Genomic DNA, 19871 nt, shown 5'->3' on the forward strand with positions numbered 1-19871 from the left:
TGTTGACGCGTAACGACAGCATGAATGGGACTGTCTTTTCGTCGGTTGTGACAATGGATGAGACGTGGATGCCATTTTTCAATCCAGAAACAAAGCGCCAGTCAGCTCAATGGAAGCACACAGATTCACCGCCACCAAATAAATTTCGGGTAACCGCCAGTGCAGAAAAAATGATGGTGTCCATGTTCTGGGACAGCGAGGGCGTAATCCTTACCCATTGCGTTCCAAAGAGCACTACGGTTACAGGTGCATCCTACGAAAATGTTTTGAAGAACAAATTCCTTCCTGCACTGCAAATAAAACGTGCGGGAAGGGCTCCGCGTGTGCTGTTTCACCAAGACAACGCACACGCACATCGAGCTAACGTTACGCAACAGTTTCTTCGTGATAACAACTTTGAAGTGATTCCTCATGCTCACTACTCACCTGACCTGGCTCCTAGTGACTTTTGGCTTTTTCCAACAATGAAAGTCACTCTCCGTGACCGCACATTCACCAGCCGTGCTGCTATTGCCTCAGCGATTTTCCAGTGGTCAAAACAGACTCCTACAGAAGCCTTCTGGAATCATGGCGTCAGCGTTGTGAAAAATGTGTACGTCTGCAGGGCGATTACGTCGAGAAGTAACGCCAGTTTCATCGATTTCGGATGAGTAGTTAATTAGAAAAAAAAATCGGAGGCCTTAGAACTTGAATGCACCTCGTAGTTAAGGTATGGTGAGTGATTTCATGTGACAGCAGGAGAACTCTTGTGGTTATTCCACGCAGCCTGACCACAAATTTGTACCTCAGTCTTATGATTGGACCTGTTGTGCTACCATTTATGAACATCATTCCAGGGGATGTTTCCCATCAGGGTAACACTCGCCCACATACCGCTGTTGTAGCCCGACGTGCTCTTCAGAGTGTCGACATATTGCCGTGACCAGCTCTATCAACTCACCACTCTCCAATTGAGAGCATATGGGACATCATTGGACAACTCTGGTACCATCCACAACCAGCATTAGCCGGCCTTGTACTGACTGGCCAAGTGCAACAGGCATGGAGCTCCATCCAACAAACTCACATCCGACACAACACATTGCATGCACCTTTGTATGCTTTTATTCAACATTCTGGCGGCTTCATCGGTTATTAATGTACTAACATTTCACATTTGCAATCGCTTATCTAGCGTTTGCATTGACCTGTGATCTTGCAGTGTAAGTAATTTAAATATGCTACCTAGACAAATGCATCCCCAAAATTTCATTACTCTACATTAAATTTTGTTTTGGTGTTGTATGATTTGTAAAAATTGTTATTTCACAAATAATGTTCACAGGCATTTTATGTCTACTTGCTTTAGTTCGACGATTTGATAGGACAATAACTAAGTAAGTAAAGTTGAAAACAGCGTCTGAGATTAAAAGAAATATGGTTGGGCAAAACACGTTGGTTATTTCAGCTGCCACGGCACGTCCACGTCGTGTAAGTTATTTGTGCAAAACTGACAGCAGTCTGTTGTGAGCTGTCACGGAAGGCATAGCCACGGATGCTGTGATGTTTTGCGGACCCGCATTAAGGCCCGCTGAAGGACTGACAGTACTCCATGACAGTGATTAAATTTGCTCAGTGGATACGCTGTAAGTATTCACCCACCGGCACCAGTGAGCCTGAAACTTCCCCTTTGAACAATTTCTGAATTACTGTGCTGATAAACACTATTTGCTTTTCAAACAGCTGAGCAAAACTGAACGTACTCAAACATTCACTAAAGTGACACACAATATTTTTAGCGCAACGCAATCTGACTTTCAAAAATCCATACAAAAGAATGGCCCTGACTAACATTAACCTATACCTTTCACAAATCACTTAGCTCACAAAAATCTTCATTACTCGAACTACTGCAATACAGCGAGCGCCACTACTGCCAGCTAAATAAAAGATTCAAAGGACGGAAGGCACTAACTACTGATAGGCATAGTTAGCAAATGAAAGATTTTAATAGACAACAAACAATGTATTTACCTCAATAGTGTTCAAAAGTCATAATGTATATAGCAGTTCATGATATCCAGTACTACAAATTTCAAAACTCCGCCATCTCTCTCCTCACATCCACCACAGCTGGCGGCTCACCTCCAACTGCGCAACGCTACGCGCTGTTCACATCCAGCTGCCCAACACTACAATGGCAGACAACAATGCAAACTAGCCACAGACTGCTCACAGCACAGCCAGTAATTTTCATACAGAGCGCTACGTGGTGTTACCAATATAAAAACCTGAACAGCCTACTTACAAGCCTAACACAGTTACGCACAAGCGAGTTGTGTGGGGTAGTTAAGAGGACGGCAGTACCAACAGCAGCCCATGGCCGCCCGTAGATTATCACATTAAGGCAATGTAGTTCCACTGTTTCAGCTAACGGATCAGTAAACACATTAAGAGCATAAATATACTTACTAAAAGTGAATTTGGCAGTACTTCGTTTACCTAGACTTACTCTCTCTTTAATAGGGTCAAAAATCTGGTCCACAATTGCACCGAAGTTACAACTAAAGTAAGTTTATATACTAAATTTCGGTTCAGAGCTTATCAACAGTGTAGATTACTAGTATTGGCAAAGAGTAGTTTCAGTTCATTACCATCAATAATTTACTTTATTTGACATTGACAATCTATAATATTTCCTAATACATTGACGCCGCTTCTAACGTGTTTAGAAATTTTTTATGTTTCCTTTTGCGAGTTATTCGAAACGGCATTGTAACGACGTTGCTTAATTTGTCTTTACGCGAGGAACATTAGTAACAAAGCGCTTTTAGGTAATGATAACGGCTTGGTTGATTCTGAGTAATCCTTGGTAATGTATGGTTTAACATAATCCAAGATAACGTAATTAACTTTTCTGACGATGTACTTCTAGTCAGTGACAAGCTGCTTTCAGCGTAGAAGTAAAAATTAACATTAAATTTCAGTGCTTCTCACGTTTATTACTATATATAACAAATACTGAAAGTATGGAACAGTTTCCGACGTGTTTATCTTGTTTCAGAGCCCAATCAAATGGTTGGTTCAAATGGCTCTGAGCACTATGCGACTTAACTTCTGAGGTCATCAGTCGCCTAGAACTTAGAACTAATTAAACCTAACTAACCTAAGGACATCACACACATCCATGCCCGAGGCAGGATTCGAATCTGCGACCGTAGCGGTCGCTCGGATCCAGACTGCAGCGCCCAGAACCGCACGGCCACTTCCGCCTACAGACCCCAATCCTTTCGTTATAAGTGAACACAGTTTACGACAGTAACCACTAAGTCGAACACAGCGTATACTCATGTGGACTGGCGGTAGTTTATATTCTGTTAATTTGAAATCATACGGGATAAATATTTCACATGTTTTCCATTTCAATGACTTTTTTTCTATGCGAGGCCTGATTTCTCTTATTTTAACGTGATGATCATGTCTCCCTAAGTATTTGGGTGTGAATAGAATGTTTTCGCAATCGGAGGAGAACTGGTGATTGAAATTTCATGAGAAGATCCCGTCGCAATGAAAACCGTCTTTGTTTTAATGATTGGCACTCCAATTCACGTATCATGTCGGTGGGACTATCTCCCCTATTTTGCGATAGTACAATACGAGAAGCCCTTCTTTGAACTTTTTCGATGTCATCCGTCAGTCCCAAATGATGCGGATCCCACATTGCACAGCAATACCAGAACAGGGAAACAGGCGTAGTGTCAGCAGTCTCTTGAGTAGACCTGTAGCATCTTCTAAGTGTTCTGCCAATGAATCGCAGTCTTTGCTTTGCTCTATCCACAACATTTTCTATGTGATCATTCCAATTTAGGTTATCTGTAATTGTAATCCCTGAGTATTTAGTTAATTTTAGAGCCTTCAGATTTCTGTGACTTATTGCGTAATAGGAATTTAGCGGATTTCTTTTAGTCTCATGTGAATAACTTCACACTTTTCTTTATTCAGGTTCAATTGCCGCTTTTCACACCATTCCCATATCTTATGTAAATTATTGTGCAATTCATTTTGGTTATTTGATCACTTTACAAGACTGTAAATGACAGCATCATCTGCATACAATCTAACAGGGCTACCCAGATTGTCTCCCTTTGTCGTTAATATAGATCACGAACAATAGAGGGCCTTTAACACTTTTCCTTGGGGAACACCGGACATTACTTCCGTTTTACTCGATGACCTTCCGTCTATTACTACGAACTGTGACCTATCTGAGAGGAAATCACGCATCCAGTCGCTCAGCTGAGGCGATTTCCATAGGCACGCAGTTTGATTAGAAGACGCTTGTGAGGAACGGTGTTGAAAGCCACCTGGAAATCTAAAAATAAGGAATCAATTTGACATCCCCTGTGGATAGCACTCACTACTTCATGAGTATAAAAAGCTAGTTGTGTTTCACAAGAACGATATTTTCTGAATCTGTGCCGTGTGTCAATAAATCGTTTTCTTCGAGGTAATTCATAATGTTCGAAAACAGCATATTTTCCAAAACCATACTTCAAATCGACGTTAGTGATATGGGCCTCTAACTCAGCGGATTACTCCTAATTCCCTTTTCTAGGTATACAAATGCTATAAACGTAAGTTTTTCCTTTCTTCAATGTATAAGATGTGTCGCTAGATCACTATTCCCTCTCGTATTTCTACATTTCCCCAGAATCTAAAATGACCAATCTTAAGGTCACACTCCACCAGTGTTGGAGGGAAGCTGTTAACCAGATTAAATGAACGCTGCATTATCAGTGGTAAATGAGAAACATGCCCCAATCTGGAATCTCAGGCAGATACCTGCCTGTCGGAGACAGTGTTACACTAGTTCGGCATTCCAGTAACGCTTAACGAACCTCTATTCACCATGAAGATGTAACGTGTCAAGAACACTGTGACCGCTGTGAAAACTTATTAATCCAGTGCCGACAGCGGATTCTTAGTACTCACCCAGGTCTTCGACTTCGCAAGGCAGCACGAGTGTGTCGCCAACCACCGAGCGGAAAGTCTGGCCGTGCGACAGGAAGTGCGGCGCCACTGTCGCAGCGTCCATCGAAACTCCTGCAACAGCAAGAAAGAGAGAGTTATTTTTTTAGAAAAGTGCCGACTCTGATTCTCATATGAGTGTGCAGATAGTTACTTGATTAATGTACTAATGCATAGAGAATAACGTAACTAGAGAATGTGAGGTTATCATTGAACAGTATGGACTATATAACTTCGTCTCAGACAGAATGATCTCATCCCTACTGTGAATTATAATGGTCCGTTGGAGCTATGTAAGTACTGAAAAGAGAATAAAAATTTAATGACAAAGTTTGGGAGCTAGCGAGAAGCTGGCGATCACGCATCTATAACAAGGACGATATCCCATTGTAAGGCTGCTGCTCATTCCTTATACTATTTAAAATGCGAAGGCGAGCGTGGAGAAATAGGACTGTAGACAGGAGCTGTTATTTTTATATAAACTGCAGTCTTTGGACAATCGGGTGATCTCATTACAGAATAGGGCCTTGTATAGAGTGTTGACATAAATGCATCCAACAAAATGTTGTCCCCAAAATTCACTGCCTCCAAAGTCACTTGGCTTTGGTTTGTCCTAAGGCACCCTGTGGGTTACGAAAGTCATTACGTCATTAGGGCAGACACATCCATTTCAGAAGTATCACGTATTTCGTGCACGTGACACAGGAGTCTTAAAAATTTGCATCCTGTATTTGGAACGAACTTGGCTTAAAGTTCAAGAGACAAAGCATTTCACTTGTTTGCAACAAGTGCCACAATTCCGAAATCGAGCTTTTTTAGTGTAGAGACAGACCGGCTAATTTTTTCGAATTTCTACTATTGTATTCAAAAAAATGTTGAAATGTGTGTGAAATCTTATGGGACTTAACTGCTATGGTCATCAGCCCCTAAGCTTACACACTGCTTAACCTAAATTATCCTAAGGACACACACACACACACACACACCCATGCCCGAGGGAGGACCCGAACCTCCGCCGGGACCAGCCGCACAGTCCATGACAAGCGCCTTAGACGCTCGGCTAATCCCGCGCGGCTTTTATTGTATTACCTGTCCGTATTTTGAAAAGTTACGCTGCGATGACACTGCAAAATGGCTCCACAGTACGCGAACGTGAAAAGTGTCCCAAAAAATTTCTTCCGATTTTTTCCTTACGTAAAATATTTTAATCTTCATTTATCATAAGGGAAAATAAAATATTAATCGCATGTAATCATTCTATGCATCATAGGCACTGATAATACTTTCCTACAGTGAAGTGAAGGAAATGACTCCGTTTATCACGTATGAATCTGATCTGCACATTACATTACTCGAAACGAGGCACTGAGAATATGCCGCATACCCGTCGAGTAGTCGCACATCGACGCCTGGTGAAAATGAAGAGTTACTAAGAGAAAACAGCAATGGAAAATCTTTCCCAGCATATTATTTTTTGGGAAGAAACATGAGCAACAGCAGTAAAAAACTGGTCAAAATTAGCAAATGTGTTTATTGATTTATTTCCAGTATCGAGTGTACAACGTAAGAAGAAAGAAGAAATGAAGTTAATGGGGTAAGAAGATATATGAGTCACGAATCAGACGAGAGTAGTTTGAAACAGTGTGGCCATCTGAAGGAACTGAGTCAAGAACATTACCCAAGGAAAGTATGTGTGTGAAAATCACAGGAAGAAGACGTTGTTCAAAAAATAACTGGAGAAAACCAGTGGTCAGTAATGAAAAACTGATCTAATGTTGAACGCAGCCATACACAGCGATGAAGCTGAAAAAAGTCTGAAGATGGTCCTTAATAGCCGAACCCGGTTAACGCCTAGGCTAAATCGCAACTGTTACTGTAATAAATTCTTAGTTATGGGAAGAACTCGATCGATCTCCTCCGTGATTCAGTCTACGAGACAATTTGTGGTAGAAAACTGTGCAATGCAGCCTCTCTCGCGAATTTCAGTTGATAAAGTTTTTTCTGTCATCAAGGTTCGATCAGCCTTTCTTTCCCGCTAGCGCTCTCAAGTGGCGGAAGCACAATCAAGAACATCGTGTTTTAACAGCAACGCTGAGACAAGGAGATGGGCACAGAGTATTAATTAACTAAGTCTTTCATCATAACTATCGAGAAACTGATGATAATCGTATTAAGTAGAAGCGAGTCATTTAGTCGAGCCGTTACCGCAGAAACACGAACTATCCAATCGACCACATGTAGATTCGGTACTGTAGTGGTAGCGACTCTAGCTATTCAAAGGCATTAGTCCTTTGTTGCTTAACAGTTAGTTTTAATTGTTATCGGATCATATCCTCCTTGACCATATGCTTCTTCAAGTGCATGAATCAGATGATGGAAATACCATGAAGAACAACATTCTTTAGGAGAAAATTCATTCGGTGCATGATGAAATGTGTATTATGCATGGTGTCCACAATTAAAGTTCCAGTTTCAAAATGCTGTAGAAGGAGAACCAGTCCTCAGAACGAAGTCAAATTTGAACAGAATTTTATTGACGCAAGGGGTAACGACATGAGAAAAAAAAAACATGAAAATTTGACAAAAATGGTTCAAATGGCTCTGAGCACTATGGGACTTAACTTCTGAGGTCATCAGTCCCCTAGAACTTAGAACTACTTAAACCTAACTAACCTAAAGACATCACACACATCCATGCCCGAGGCAGGATTCGAACCTGCGACCGTAGCGGTCGCGCGGTTCCAGACTGTAGCGCCTAGAACCGCTCGGCCACTCGGGCCGGCTGAAAATTGGACCAATACACCAATAAATGTCGGAATATGCACACCAGATGTCAGAATATGTACACCAACAGACGCGTGGCAGAGCAGTTGATTCGACATATGTGGAAGTTCTGGCAACCGCACTGCAGCAGGGAGAGACCGGTGGGGTGCGAACACGAAGCGTTGGACTTACCGGCGAGCACGGCAAATAAAATCCTGTGAAACATCTTGCATTGCCATCCGTACAAAATCACCCATTTTCAGGAGTTCTTCATGCTGACCAGCCAGCAAGACAAATGTTCCCTCTGGAATTTCTTGCTCGCGTGGAAGTGGACATTGAGTAGCCGTGGAACATTCTGCAGACGGACGAAGCCCATTCCCATCTCCAAATATATGTCAATAGGCAGAATTGCAGAAATGGGCAACGGAAAATCCGCTGGCACATCAGCCGGTATACTCCATTCTGTAAAGGTGACTGTGTTGTGCTTGTCGACGGCATCGTTTATAGTAGGGCCATATTTTTTCGAGCAGGTGAATCTTCTTACGCACCAGCGTTATTCCAGCCCTTCAGGAGCCTGGATGTGTGGATAGGTTCATTTTTGTTCTAGATGGAGCTCCCCCAATCATTCCACAGCCAGCGAAGTGCCTGCTGCACAGGCATTTCGAAAATGCTAGAATTATCAGCGGCCATTTCCCTAGAGCCTAGCCGTCTATATCACCTGATCTTAATGCGTGTTACTTCTGCCTATAGAGTTGTATGAAAGATATTGTGTTCAGTGCCTCACTCGCTAACGTAGTTGAGTTGAACGTACGCCGTATTGCACGACATATTCTAAAACTGTACCCCGAGTACTCTGATATGTAGTGGGACATGCTTTTTCTCGATTTCAACTTGTGACAGAAAACAGCGGAAACCATACTGAACATGTCTTGCGCCAGTCTCACGACAGTTAGGTACCAACGTCATTTTGCTTTCGCTATGCTTTTGATTTCTGCATATAATACCTCGAAATCGACAGCTTAACCGATAAGTTCCTAAGCCGCTTAGTGTAGGCTAGAGAAATGTGTGGAACATTTCAAAAAACGTTGGCGACTGAAACTTCTACTGACATTGTACTGTTCTCGCTGTGTTTGTACATTCAGTGGATGTAACCGCCTGCTGAGCTTTAGAACCTAGTTCTTCCTTCAGTCCATACCATGATGCCTTTGTTCGCAACGGAAATATTCAGAGCATTCCAGGCCTTGTGTTAAAGTGTGTAATTAAGACCCAGCCGGCGCTGCCATAGGCTTGAATTATATGTGGAAGCCTCGCAACAAATATTTTGTTTCCTGGACTAGTGGCCGTGGGAAAGATATATCTGAAGAGAAGCAACCCTATAATGACTTTATTCTACTCTCTGACATGTGTAGCACATAAGCCCTACGGCGGTCCACTTCTCAAGAGTCAGTCACTAATAACCGTGGCTGCTGTTGCATGCCGAAGCCTTTTTTAATAACAGCCCGGCAAACTCCTCGGAGCCATAACGGACGAAGTAACTCCGCCCTCTCGCCAAGGCTACAGAACGGACGGGATCGCAAAGTAAACGCACACCAGAATTTCCGCTCAGTCGGTCAAACACCTAATGATTAACCGTTACATAACTATATGTTCAATTACCACATAGTAAACTACTCGTCTCTCGATAAAGTTGCAGCATAGTTACAACGACACTGTGGGACTTAACATCTGAGGTCATCAGTCCCCTAGACTTAGAACTACTTAAACCTAAGTAACCTAAGGACATTACACACATCCGTGCCCGAAGCAGGATTCCAACCTGCGACCGTAGCAGCCGCGTGGTTCCGGACTGAAGCACCTAGAACCGCTCGACCACAGCGGCCAGCCATTTCATATTCTTAAAAGCTAGTAGCTGTATCTCCGTCACTCAGCCACGCACTATCGGCTGATTTCGAAGTTGCGGAGAATTCTGTTTACACTGCCGTATTTTTTCCAATGCTCCTGAGTTTCGTAATTAACCGTGTAAAATTATGTTTTCAAACTTGTTTAAGAACGCGGTATTATAGAATCTAGGTCGTTGTCTCAATTTTTAGTACAAAAATGTTGTTCTTCGTTGTGCAGGATTCGCGAGAAACCACTTGATAACGATGTTAACTGAAATGCTGGTAAAACTGATTAAGAGTCCAGTTTGTCACATTATCTGTTTTATTGTAGTCGCTCAGAGACGGTGCAACCGGTTTCGTACCATGCAGGTACATCCTCAGCTGTATTTACGCTCTAGCTCCCCATGTTATTTAAACAGAGTAATGTGAGTTCCAAGGTGCAATGTGGAGCGTCAGTTGACGTTACCCCGATAGCGGTAGTCGAGCTTCATGAAGCCGGTTGTCACTGATAATTTACGTGTGGAGAGCGCGAGACGTCCTGTGTTCATCAGTCTAGACGATTTACCACTTGGACATCTATCGCTCTCCGAACGTGAATTATCAGCGATAACTAGTACTATTAAGTTGGACTACCGTTTGTGGTTGAAACACACATTGAGCCAGTTAGATAACTTGGAACATTATACATTAAATACACGTGACGTTGTACCTGCGTGGTACGAAACTGGACGTACCAATCTCTGAGCGATTACGATAAAACACCTAACGCTGCAAAGTAGACTATCATTTAATTTTACCAGCATTTAAGCACCTCAATTTATTGTAATTGTTTCACTGTTCTTTTCAGTATATATAATTATTTCAGCTGTGGATACCCAACTTACAGCGTTGACTTTCAGTTTTGTTACATATTTCAGTCCTATTTATTTGAGCTTGGTGGTTTGTTATAATACGTCATACAGTTTTGGTGAAACATCTTAACAATAAGGGAATTGAGGAGTTTCCTTTTGGAAATATCTGTACAGGAAATCCGGCTTTCACCTAATAACTTAGGGAAACTACCCGAAAACCAGATCAGGAAGAATGGACCTATAAATCTATATTTCGCAAATTGTTCGAGAAAAAAAAGCTTTCTCTCATTCTCACTGTCTCCTTTTATCTCTCTCTCTCTCTATCTATCTATCTCTCTGCTTTTGTGTGTGTGTGTGTGTGTGTGTGTGTGTGTGTGTGTGTGTGTGTGTGTGTGTGCGAGTGTAGGAAATGATCAGGCATCTCCTATATTACTAAAAAATAAATGTGATGAACAGGACACATAGGCATAATGTTTGCAAAGTTTATCTCACTTACGATCTCGCTGCAACCACTGCGAGCATCTCTCTTGAAACCGGAACGAACGGAAGCTTTGAGTCAGTAGGTGAGGCATATTCGGTTGGGTCACTTGGAGAACTGAACAGCTCATGTTCGCATTTGAGTCCTGGAATACCTTTTCACGTCATACGTAAATATACTAACACAAAATAGCTCTGAGCACTGTGGGACTTAACTTCTAAGGTCATCAGTCCCCTAGAACTTTAGAACTACTTAAACCTAACTAACCTAAGAACATCACACACATCCATGTCCGAGGCAGGATTCGAACCTGTGGCCATAGCGGTCGCGCGGTTCCAGACTGTAGCGCCTAGAACCACTCGGCCACCCCGGCCGGCTATACAAACACATTCTTTGTGAAAATTCATAGCTGTCTTCTTTCATTAAGGTGAAATCAGCTGTACCCACACTTGGTAAAACGCTGAATGCTTGAGGGAAGAAAGCGGGCCGTGTAGTGTGCAGGCCGTTGATGGGGAAATGGAGGGGGCGCAAGGCACCACTCGGCCTGCCGACGACACGGTCGCCTCAGCACACACTGGCGCTATACTGCGCCAGGGCTGTTTTTACTTGCACAAACACTTGCCGAGATTGGTTTAGAGAGCGCGGAGCGCCGGCCAGGTTCTTATATTAACGGCGCTGCGCCAGCGGCCCCGGGGGCGGAAGGCGCCCTCCTCCGCCCCCGCCGCCGCCTCCTCCACAGCCGGCCTGCCGCCGGCGGGCACCCCTTTGTCCGCGCCACGGCCAGACAAGCGCCTGCTGTTTTATTAACTGCTGCCACCCCCGCCCGCCGCTCCCCGAGGGCTGTTTGCAGGTCCACCCGCCGCTGCAGCCTATCTTCCGCCTACTGCCGACTTCTTTTGATACGGCGCGGTCTTTTTCCGTTTGATGCGGAGGCAGTCTCCGAGCTAGCTAGCTGTAAACAACGCGAGTGCCTGCACCCACGCTGTCTGCGAACCGAGCGTCAGCTGCCTGCCGAAAGCGTTCCACTGAAGTCACAAGTTCGATGAGCCGGCGAGCTTTGTCCAGCTTCTAGAATTTCTATCAGTACCTGCTCCAGAAAGCAGACTCGAAAATGCTGTGTGCCTGCCTTTCTTTTGCGTACTTCGTAAATAACACCCACTTCGTCCTCTATCTCAAAGAGTTCACGAAGACTGCTCCGTTGTTTTACGTTCTAGCAGGTACCACATACGTAGAAACCATCAAAGAGCAGCAGAAGGAATCACCGACGTTATTTGCTCGCTACAGTTATGGCAGGAAAAACAGAACGAATTAACACATTTTCCAACTGAATTAAAGAATTTATGAATGTTGTAACATACATTACGTGATTGGTCAGTTGTGTCACGTATCCATTTTCAAATATCGAGAGCTACGTCTGTCAAATGCACGTTGTTATATTTAAAAACTGTTTAATGTGTAGGAAGAGGTGTCTGTTCTCACATAGCAATATATATACATATCGAATGCTACGTCGGTGAAACTTATGTCAGTATAAATTTGTAAACTTAATAAACCACGGAATAATGTAGATATAGAGGTAAAAATTTACACACATACTTGGAATGACATGGGGTTTTATTACAACAACAAAAAAAGTTCACAAAATGTCCGATTGATGGCGCTGGGCAGCAAAATGTCAGTGACTGCTACCGTGACGGGTGAGAGGTACGCCGATATGTTACAGAATCGTATCATCCCCAGCCTGGCTGATAAACACCTGCTGGAACGTACGATGTGTATGCAGGATGGCGCTCCAACCAATATTGCTAGAAGCGTGAAAGATCTCTTGCGCGCGTCGTTTGGTGATGATCGTGTACTCAGCCGCCACTTTCATCATGCTTGGCCTCCCAGGTCCCTAGACCTCAGTCCGTGCGATTATTGGCTTTGGGGTTACCTGACGTCGCATGTGTATCGTGATCGACCGACATCTCTAGGGATGCTGAAAGACAACATCCGACGCCAAGGCCTCACCATAACTCCGGTCATGCATTACAGTGCTGTTCACAACATTATTCGTCGACTTCAGCTATTGTTGAGGAATGATGGTGGACATATTGAGGATTTCCTGTAACGAATATCATCTTTGCTTTGTCTTACTTTGTTATGCTAATTATTGCTATTCTGATCAGATGAAGCGCCATCTGTCGGACATTTTTTGAGCTTTTGTATTTTTGTGGTTCTAATAAAACCCCATGTCATTCCAACCATTTGGTCAATTTGTACCTCTCTATCTACATTATTCCGTGATTTATTCAGTTTCCAATTTTATACTGACTTTTTGACTACCCGTTATATATATATATATATATATATCGACAGAAATTTTACCAATGCAGCATTCGATATATGATACAGCAGGTATCTAAAAATGGACACAGGCCGAAACTGATCAGCAGCATAATAATTCGTGATGTAACAAAGTTCGACTGTTTAGAAAAATTACGACAGCCTATGGTCGTTATAAAAATCGGTTTTAACAGCCAGGAGTTGTTGACTCATGTGTGAGGAAACTAATACAATGACGGAAAAAATTTCGCTCACCAAGAAGGAGCTGCGCGACATACACGGAAGTTAGTGGACGTGTTTCGACGTTTGAAAAATGATGTCTGTCCAAATTTGTCACCAGTCGCATGAGAATGGTGCTAATAGCGCCGTTATGACAGTGGATATCAGATTTGCTTTAACAGTCACGAACGTAAGTTACCTTTGATATTGGACCTGGTGAGTTGATTTCAGTCAAGAATGTCTTCAAGATGACAAAGACGTATTATCAACACCTCACTGAGTTTCAACTAGGTCGTGTAACAGGACTACGAGTAGTTGGATGTTCCTTCTCTGATATTGCAGAAAGACTTGTTAGGAATGCAGCCTATGCACATATTGCTCCCAGCCGTGGTTACGAGAATTTACGGTCGCAAGAACTTCAGGCTCCGGATAGCCATCGTGTTCGGCATATGGCTCTGGCACGTCGTATTGAATCTGCAGCAGCAATATGAGCAGCAGTTTGCAACGCAGTGACACGACGAACCGCTACAAATCGGTTGCTCCAAGGGCAGTTCCGAGCCAGACGTCCTGTAGCGTGCATTTCACTGACCCCAAACGACAATTATTTGCGACTTCTGTCATGTCAAGCTAGAGCTCATTGAAGGTCTGTTGCGTTTTCTGACGAAAGCTGGTTCTGCCTCACTGCCAATGTTGCCCGTCCGTAGGTTAGGAGGGGCAGGTTGAGGGCTTGCAACCAGAGTGTCTACGTGATGGATATACGGGATCTACGCCCCCTTCAAAAATGGCTCTGAGCACTATGAGACTTAACTTCTGAGGTCATCAGTCCCCTAGAACTTAGAACTACTTAAACCTAACTAACCTAAGGACTTCACACACATCCATGCCCGAGGCAGGATTCGAACCTGCGACCGTAGCGGTCGCGCGGTTCCAGACTGTAGCGCCTAGAACCGGATCTACGCCTGGACTTATGGTCCAGATTGCGATTTCGTGTAACAGCAGAAGCACTCTTGTGGTTATCTCAAGCACCCTGACTGCAACGATCTGGTGGTTCGACTTGCTGTGCTCCCATTCAAGAACAGCATTTCAGTCGGTGTTTCCCAACGGGATAACGCACGCCCACATACCGCTGTTGTAACCCAACATGCTCTACAGAGTGTCTAAATGTTGCCTTGGCCTGCTCTATCACTAGATATGTCTCTAGTCGATCACATATGGGATATTATTTTACTACAACCTTAGCGTCATCCACAAACAACATTAACCGTCCCTGTATTGGTCAGCTAAGTCTAAAAGGCATGGAACTCCATCTCAAAAACTGATATCCAATACCTGTTCAACGCAATGCATGCCCCTCTCGATGCTTGCATTCAACACTGTGACTGTTACACTAATTATTATTGTACCAGCATTTCAGATTTTTAATGGCTTATCTCGCACGTACATTAACCTGTGGTCTTGTAATATTAATCTCCTAAATATGTTCCCTAGAGGAATGTATTCCCAAAATTTCATTACTCTACATTAATTATCTTTTAGGTTTTGCGAATTTTTCCCGTCAGTGTAGGTTCAATAGTTCCTCAATTTTAATTCCCAATGCCGGTAATATGTAGCACATTGCACGTAATAGTGTTATCTGTCAGTAATTCAAAATAGTGTATATGTTGTACGTAATAATGCGTAATTTACGAATTACCAAGTATAATATTTGCGGCGTACACGCATATGAATAAACGCTGATAATCCATTGCGGATTACAGGTTGCCACTCTCTTCTTGTTTCGGATATACACTCCTGGAAATGGAAAAAAGAACACATTGACACCGGTGTGTCAGACCCACCATACTTGCTCCGGACACTGCGAGAGGGCTGTACAAGCAATGATCACACGCACGGCACAGCGGACACACCAGGGACCGCGGTGTTGGCCGTCGAATGGCGCTAGCTGCGCAGCATTTGAGCACCGCCGCCGTCAGTGTCAGCCAGTTTGCCGTGGCATACGGAGCTCCATCGCAGTCTTTAACACTGGTAGCATGCCGCGACAGCGTGGACGTGAACCGTATGTGCAGTTGACGGACTTTGAGCGAGGGCGTATAGTGGGCATGCGGGAGGCCGGCTGGACGTACCGCCGAATTGCTCAACACGTGGGGCGTGAGGTCTCCACAGTACATCGATGTTGTCGCCAGTGGTCGGCGGAAGGTGCACGTGCCCGTCGACCTGGGACCGGACCGCAGCGACGCACGGATGCACGCCAAGACCGTAGGATCCTACGCAGTGCCGTAGGGGACCGCACCGCCACTTCCCAGCAAATTAGGGACACTGTTGCTCCTGGGGTCGAGGGGACACTGAATAGTGCACGGTACATCCAAACCGTCATCGAACCCATCGTTCTACCATTCCTAGACCGGCAAGGGAACTTGCTGTTCCAACAGGACAATACACGTCCGCATGTATCCCGTGCCACCCAACGTGCTCTAGAAGGTGTAAGTCAACTACCCTGGCCAGCAAGATCTATCGTCTCCATGGGAGAATAGCAGCCTGCATTGCTGCGAAAGGTGGATATACACTGTACTAGTGCCGACATTGTGCATGCTCTGTTGCCTGTGTCTATGTGCCTGTGGTTCTGTCAGTGTGATCATGTGATGTATCTGACCCCAGGAATGTGTCAATAAAGTTTCCCCTTCCTGGGACAATGAATTCACGGTGTTCTTATTTCAATTTCCAGGAGTGTAGAAGGGAAATCTGAGAGGGTGTGTTGGTTTTTGGCAGCGACCTGCAAGAGTTGGAGGAAACTGAGGCTACATACTGGTGATGGTAGTCCACGTAATGCGCAAGGTAGTCATTGAACTACACCACAAGAGTGCGGTCATTATAGAGCAGGAATATCTGATATGCTGTAACAGGTAGCACACCTTAGAAACGGCAGCATCTGTGACGGAGAAGCAGTATATCAGGTTGTGGATCCATAATCGGGGATGCTACCCGAATTCATTGATGGTGTTCATTTAGAATCAGATTAATCCTGAGACTGTTTTAAGAGAGTCAGTTTTTATAGCGATAATTTATTTGTTACGCAATTGATACTTCTCCCCCTTGACATTTATAAGACAGTAATCTAGCTGTTATGTTTGCTTTTTTTTCTAGGCAACAAACCACAGATATCGTAGGAAATAAGCTTGGCACACTGTCCACAAGTTCATCAAGGCACTGTTGGTCCATATTGTCCCACTCTTCAACGGTCATTCGGCGTAGATCCCTCTGGTTGGGTGGTGGGTCACGTCATCCATAAACAGCTCTTTTCGCTCTGTCCCAGGCATGTACGGTAGCGTTCATGTCTGGAGAACATGCTGGCCACTCTAGTCGACGGATATCGTTATCCTGAAGGAAGTCATTCACAAGATGTGCACGATGGGGGCGCCATTTGTCGTCCATGAAGACGAATGCCTCGCCAAAATGCTGCCGATATGGTTGCACTATCGGTCGGAGGATGGCGTTCACGTGTCGTACAGCGGCGTACGTCGGCCCCACATAATGCCACCCCCAAAACACCTTGCTGCACTCACTGGACAATATGTCCAAGATGTTCACCCTGACCGGGTTGCCTCTAAACACGACTCCGATGATTGTCTGGTTGAAGGTATAAGTGACACTCATCGGCGAATAGAAAATGATGCCAATCCTTAGCGGTCCATTCGGTATGTTGTTGGGCCCAATTCTCCCGAGCTGCGTGGTATCGTGGTTGCAAAAATGGACCTCACCAAGGACGTCGGGAGTGAAGTAGCGCATCATGCAGCCTATTGCGCACAGTTTGAGTCGTAACACGACGTCCTGTGGCTGCACGAAAAGCATTGTTCAACATGGCGGCGTTGCAGTCAGGGTTCCTCCAAGCCATAATCCGTAGGTAACAGCTTCCACTGCAGTAGTAGCCCTTGGGCGGCCGGAGAGAGGCATGTCATCGCCAATTCCTGTCTCTGTATCTCATCCATGTCCGAACAACATCGCTTTGGTTCGCTCCGAGACGCCTGGACACTTCCGTTGTTGAGAGCCCTTCCTGGCACAAAGTAACAATGCGGACGCGATCGAACCGCAATATTGACTGTCTAGGCACGGTTGAATGACAGACAACACAAGCCGTGTACTTCCTTCCTGGTGGAATGACTGGAACTGATCGGCTGTAGGACACCCTCCGTCTAATAGGCGCTGCTAATGCATGGTAGTTCACATCTTCGGATGGGTTTAGTGACATGTCTGAACAGTCAAAGGGACTGTGTCTGTGATACAATATCCACAGTCAGTGTCTATCTTTAGGAGTTCTGGGAACCGGGGTGATGCAAAACTTTTTTTGATGGGCGTAGAATGGCCAACGGGACTGCCGCAGTGGTAACACTGGTTCCCGTCAGGTTAACGAATTTAATCGCTGTTGGTCTTGGCTAGCAGTTGGATGGATCACCGTCCAGGCCCGCCGAGTGCTGTTGGCAAGTGGGGTACACTCAGCTCTTGTGAGGCCAATCGAGAAACTACTTGACTGATAAGCAGCAACACCAGCCCCAAGAACAGACGAAGGCCTGGAGAGTGCTGTGCTGACCACATGCCCCTTCGCATCCAATGACGTCTAAGATCTGAGGATGGCACGTCGGCGGGTCGGTGCTGTTGAGCCTTCAAGGCTTGTTCGGACAGTTTTTTTTTCTTTGCATAAGAGAATAAGTACCTTGTGACTGTAGTTATCAGTTTCATAACAGGTGGTTCATTTGATACACTCCTGGAAACTGAAATAAGAACACCGTGGATTCATTGTCCCAGGAAGGGGAAACTTTATTGACACATTCCTGGGGTCAGATACATCACATGATCACACTGACAGAACCACAGGCACATAGACACAGGCAACAGAGCATGCACAATGTCGGCACTAGTACAGTGTATATCCACCTTTCGCAGCAATGCAGGCTGCTATTCTCCCATGGAGACGATCGTAGAGATGCTGGATGTAGTCCTGTGGAACGGCTTGCCATGCCATTTCCACCTGGCGCCTCAGTTGGACCAGCGTTCGTGCTGGACGTGCAGACCGCGTGAGACGACGCTTCATCCAGTCCCAAACATGCTCAATGGGGGACAGATCCGGAGATCTTGCTGGCCAGGGTAGTTGACTTACACCTTCTAGAGCACGTTGGGTGGCACGGGATACATGCGGACGTGCATTGTCCTGTTGGAACAGCAAGTTCCCTTGCCGGTCTAGGAATGGTAGAACGATGGGTTCGATGACGGTTTGGATGTACCATGCACTATTCAGTGTCCCCTCGACGATCACCAGTGGTGTACGGCCAGTGTAGGAGATCGCTCCCCACACCATGATGCCGGGTGTTGGCCCTGTGTGCCTCGGTCGTATGCAGTCCTGATTGTGGCGCTCACCTGCACGGAGCCAAACACGCATACGACCATCATTGGCACCAAGGCAGAAGCGACTCTCATCGCTGAAGACGACACGTCTCCATTCGTCCCTCCATTCACGCCTGTCGCGACACCACTGGAGGCGGGCTGCACGATGTTGCGGCGTGAGCGGAAGACGGCCTAACAGTGTGCGGGACCGTAGCCCAGCTTCATGGAGACGGTTGCGAATGGTCCTCGCCGATACCCCAGGAGCAACAGTGTCCCTAATTTGCTGGGAAGTGGCGGTGCGGTCCCCTACGGCACTGCGTAGGATCCTACGGTCTTGGCGTGCATCCGTGCGTCGCTGCGGTCCGGTCCCAGGTCGACGGGCACGTGCACCTTCCGCCGACCACTGGCGACAACATCGATGTACTGTGGAGACCTCACGCCCCACGTGTTGAGCAATTCGGCGGTACGTCCACCCGGCCTCCCGCATGCCCACTATACGCCCTCGCTCAAAGTCCGTCGACTGCACATACGGTTCACGTCCACGCTGTCGCGGCATGCTACCAGTGTTAAAGACTGCGATGGAGCTCCGTATGCCACGGCAAACTGGCTGACACTGACGGCGGCGGTGCACAAATGCTACGCAGCTAGCGCCATTCGACGGCCAACACCGCGGTTCCTGGTGTGTCCGCTGTGCCGTGCGTGTGATCATTGCTTGTACAGCCCTCTCGCAGTGTCCGGAGCAAGTATGGTGACACCACACCGGTGTCAATGTGTTCTTTTTTCCATTTCCAGGAGTGTATATTGTGATGATGGTTCGATGTACCTGAAGGAAAAATAAATAAATTCTGTGGTTTATTTGAAGATTATTTCGGGTAGTTTATTCTTTCCTGTATCCAATTTTAGTTCAACATTTTGCACAGATTTATTTCATCTCAAGTGTCAGAGTTCTGTGTACCACAGTTTTGTGCACCCGCA

At 45.3% G+C, this 19871-nt stretch overlaps 1 protein-coding gene across 3 annotated transcripts in view; it reads right to left on the bottom strand.

The window, feature by feature from the left end:
• LOC126191384 (lachesin-like) overlaps positions 1 to 19871 on the bottom strand; it is a 945166-nt gene that overhangs the window by 512472 nt on the left and 412823 nt on the right. For all 3 annotated transcript variants that reach the window (XM_049932238.1, XM_049932237.1, XM_049932236.1), the window contains exon 2: positions 4972 to 5082. In XM_049932238.1, coding sequence (XP_049788195.1) covers positions 4972 to 5082 — 111 coding nt within the window. The remainder of the gene's footprint in view (positions 1 to 4971; positions 5083 to 19871) is intronic.

Source organism: Schistocerca cancellata, chromosome 6 (genome assembly GCF_023864275.1).
Source record: "Schistocerca cancellata isolate TAMUIC-IGC-003103 chromosome 6, iqSchCanc2.1, whole genome shotgun sequence".
Lineage (NCBI taxonomy): Eukaryota > Metazoa > Arthropoda > Insecta > Orthoptera > Acrididae > Schistocerca > Schistocerca cancellata.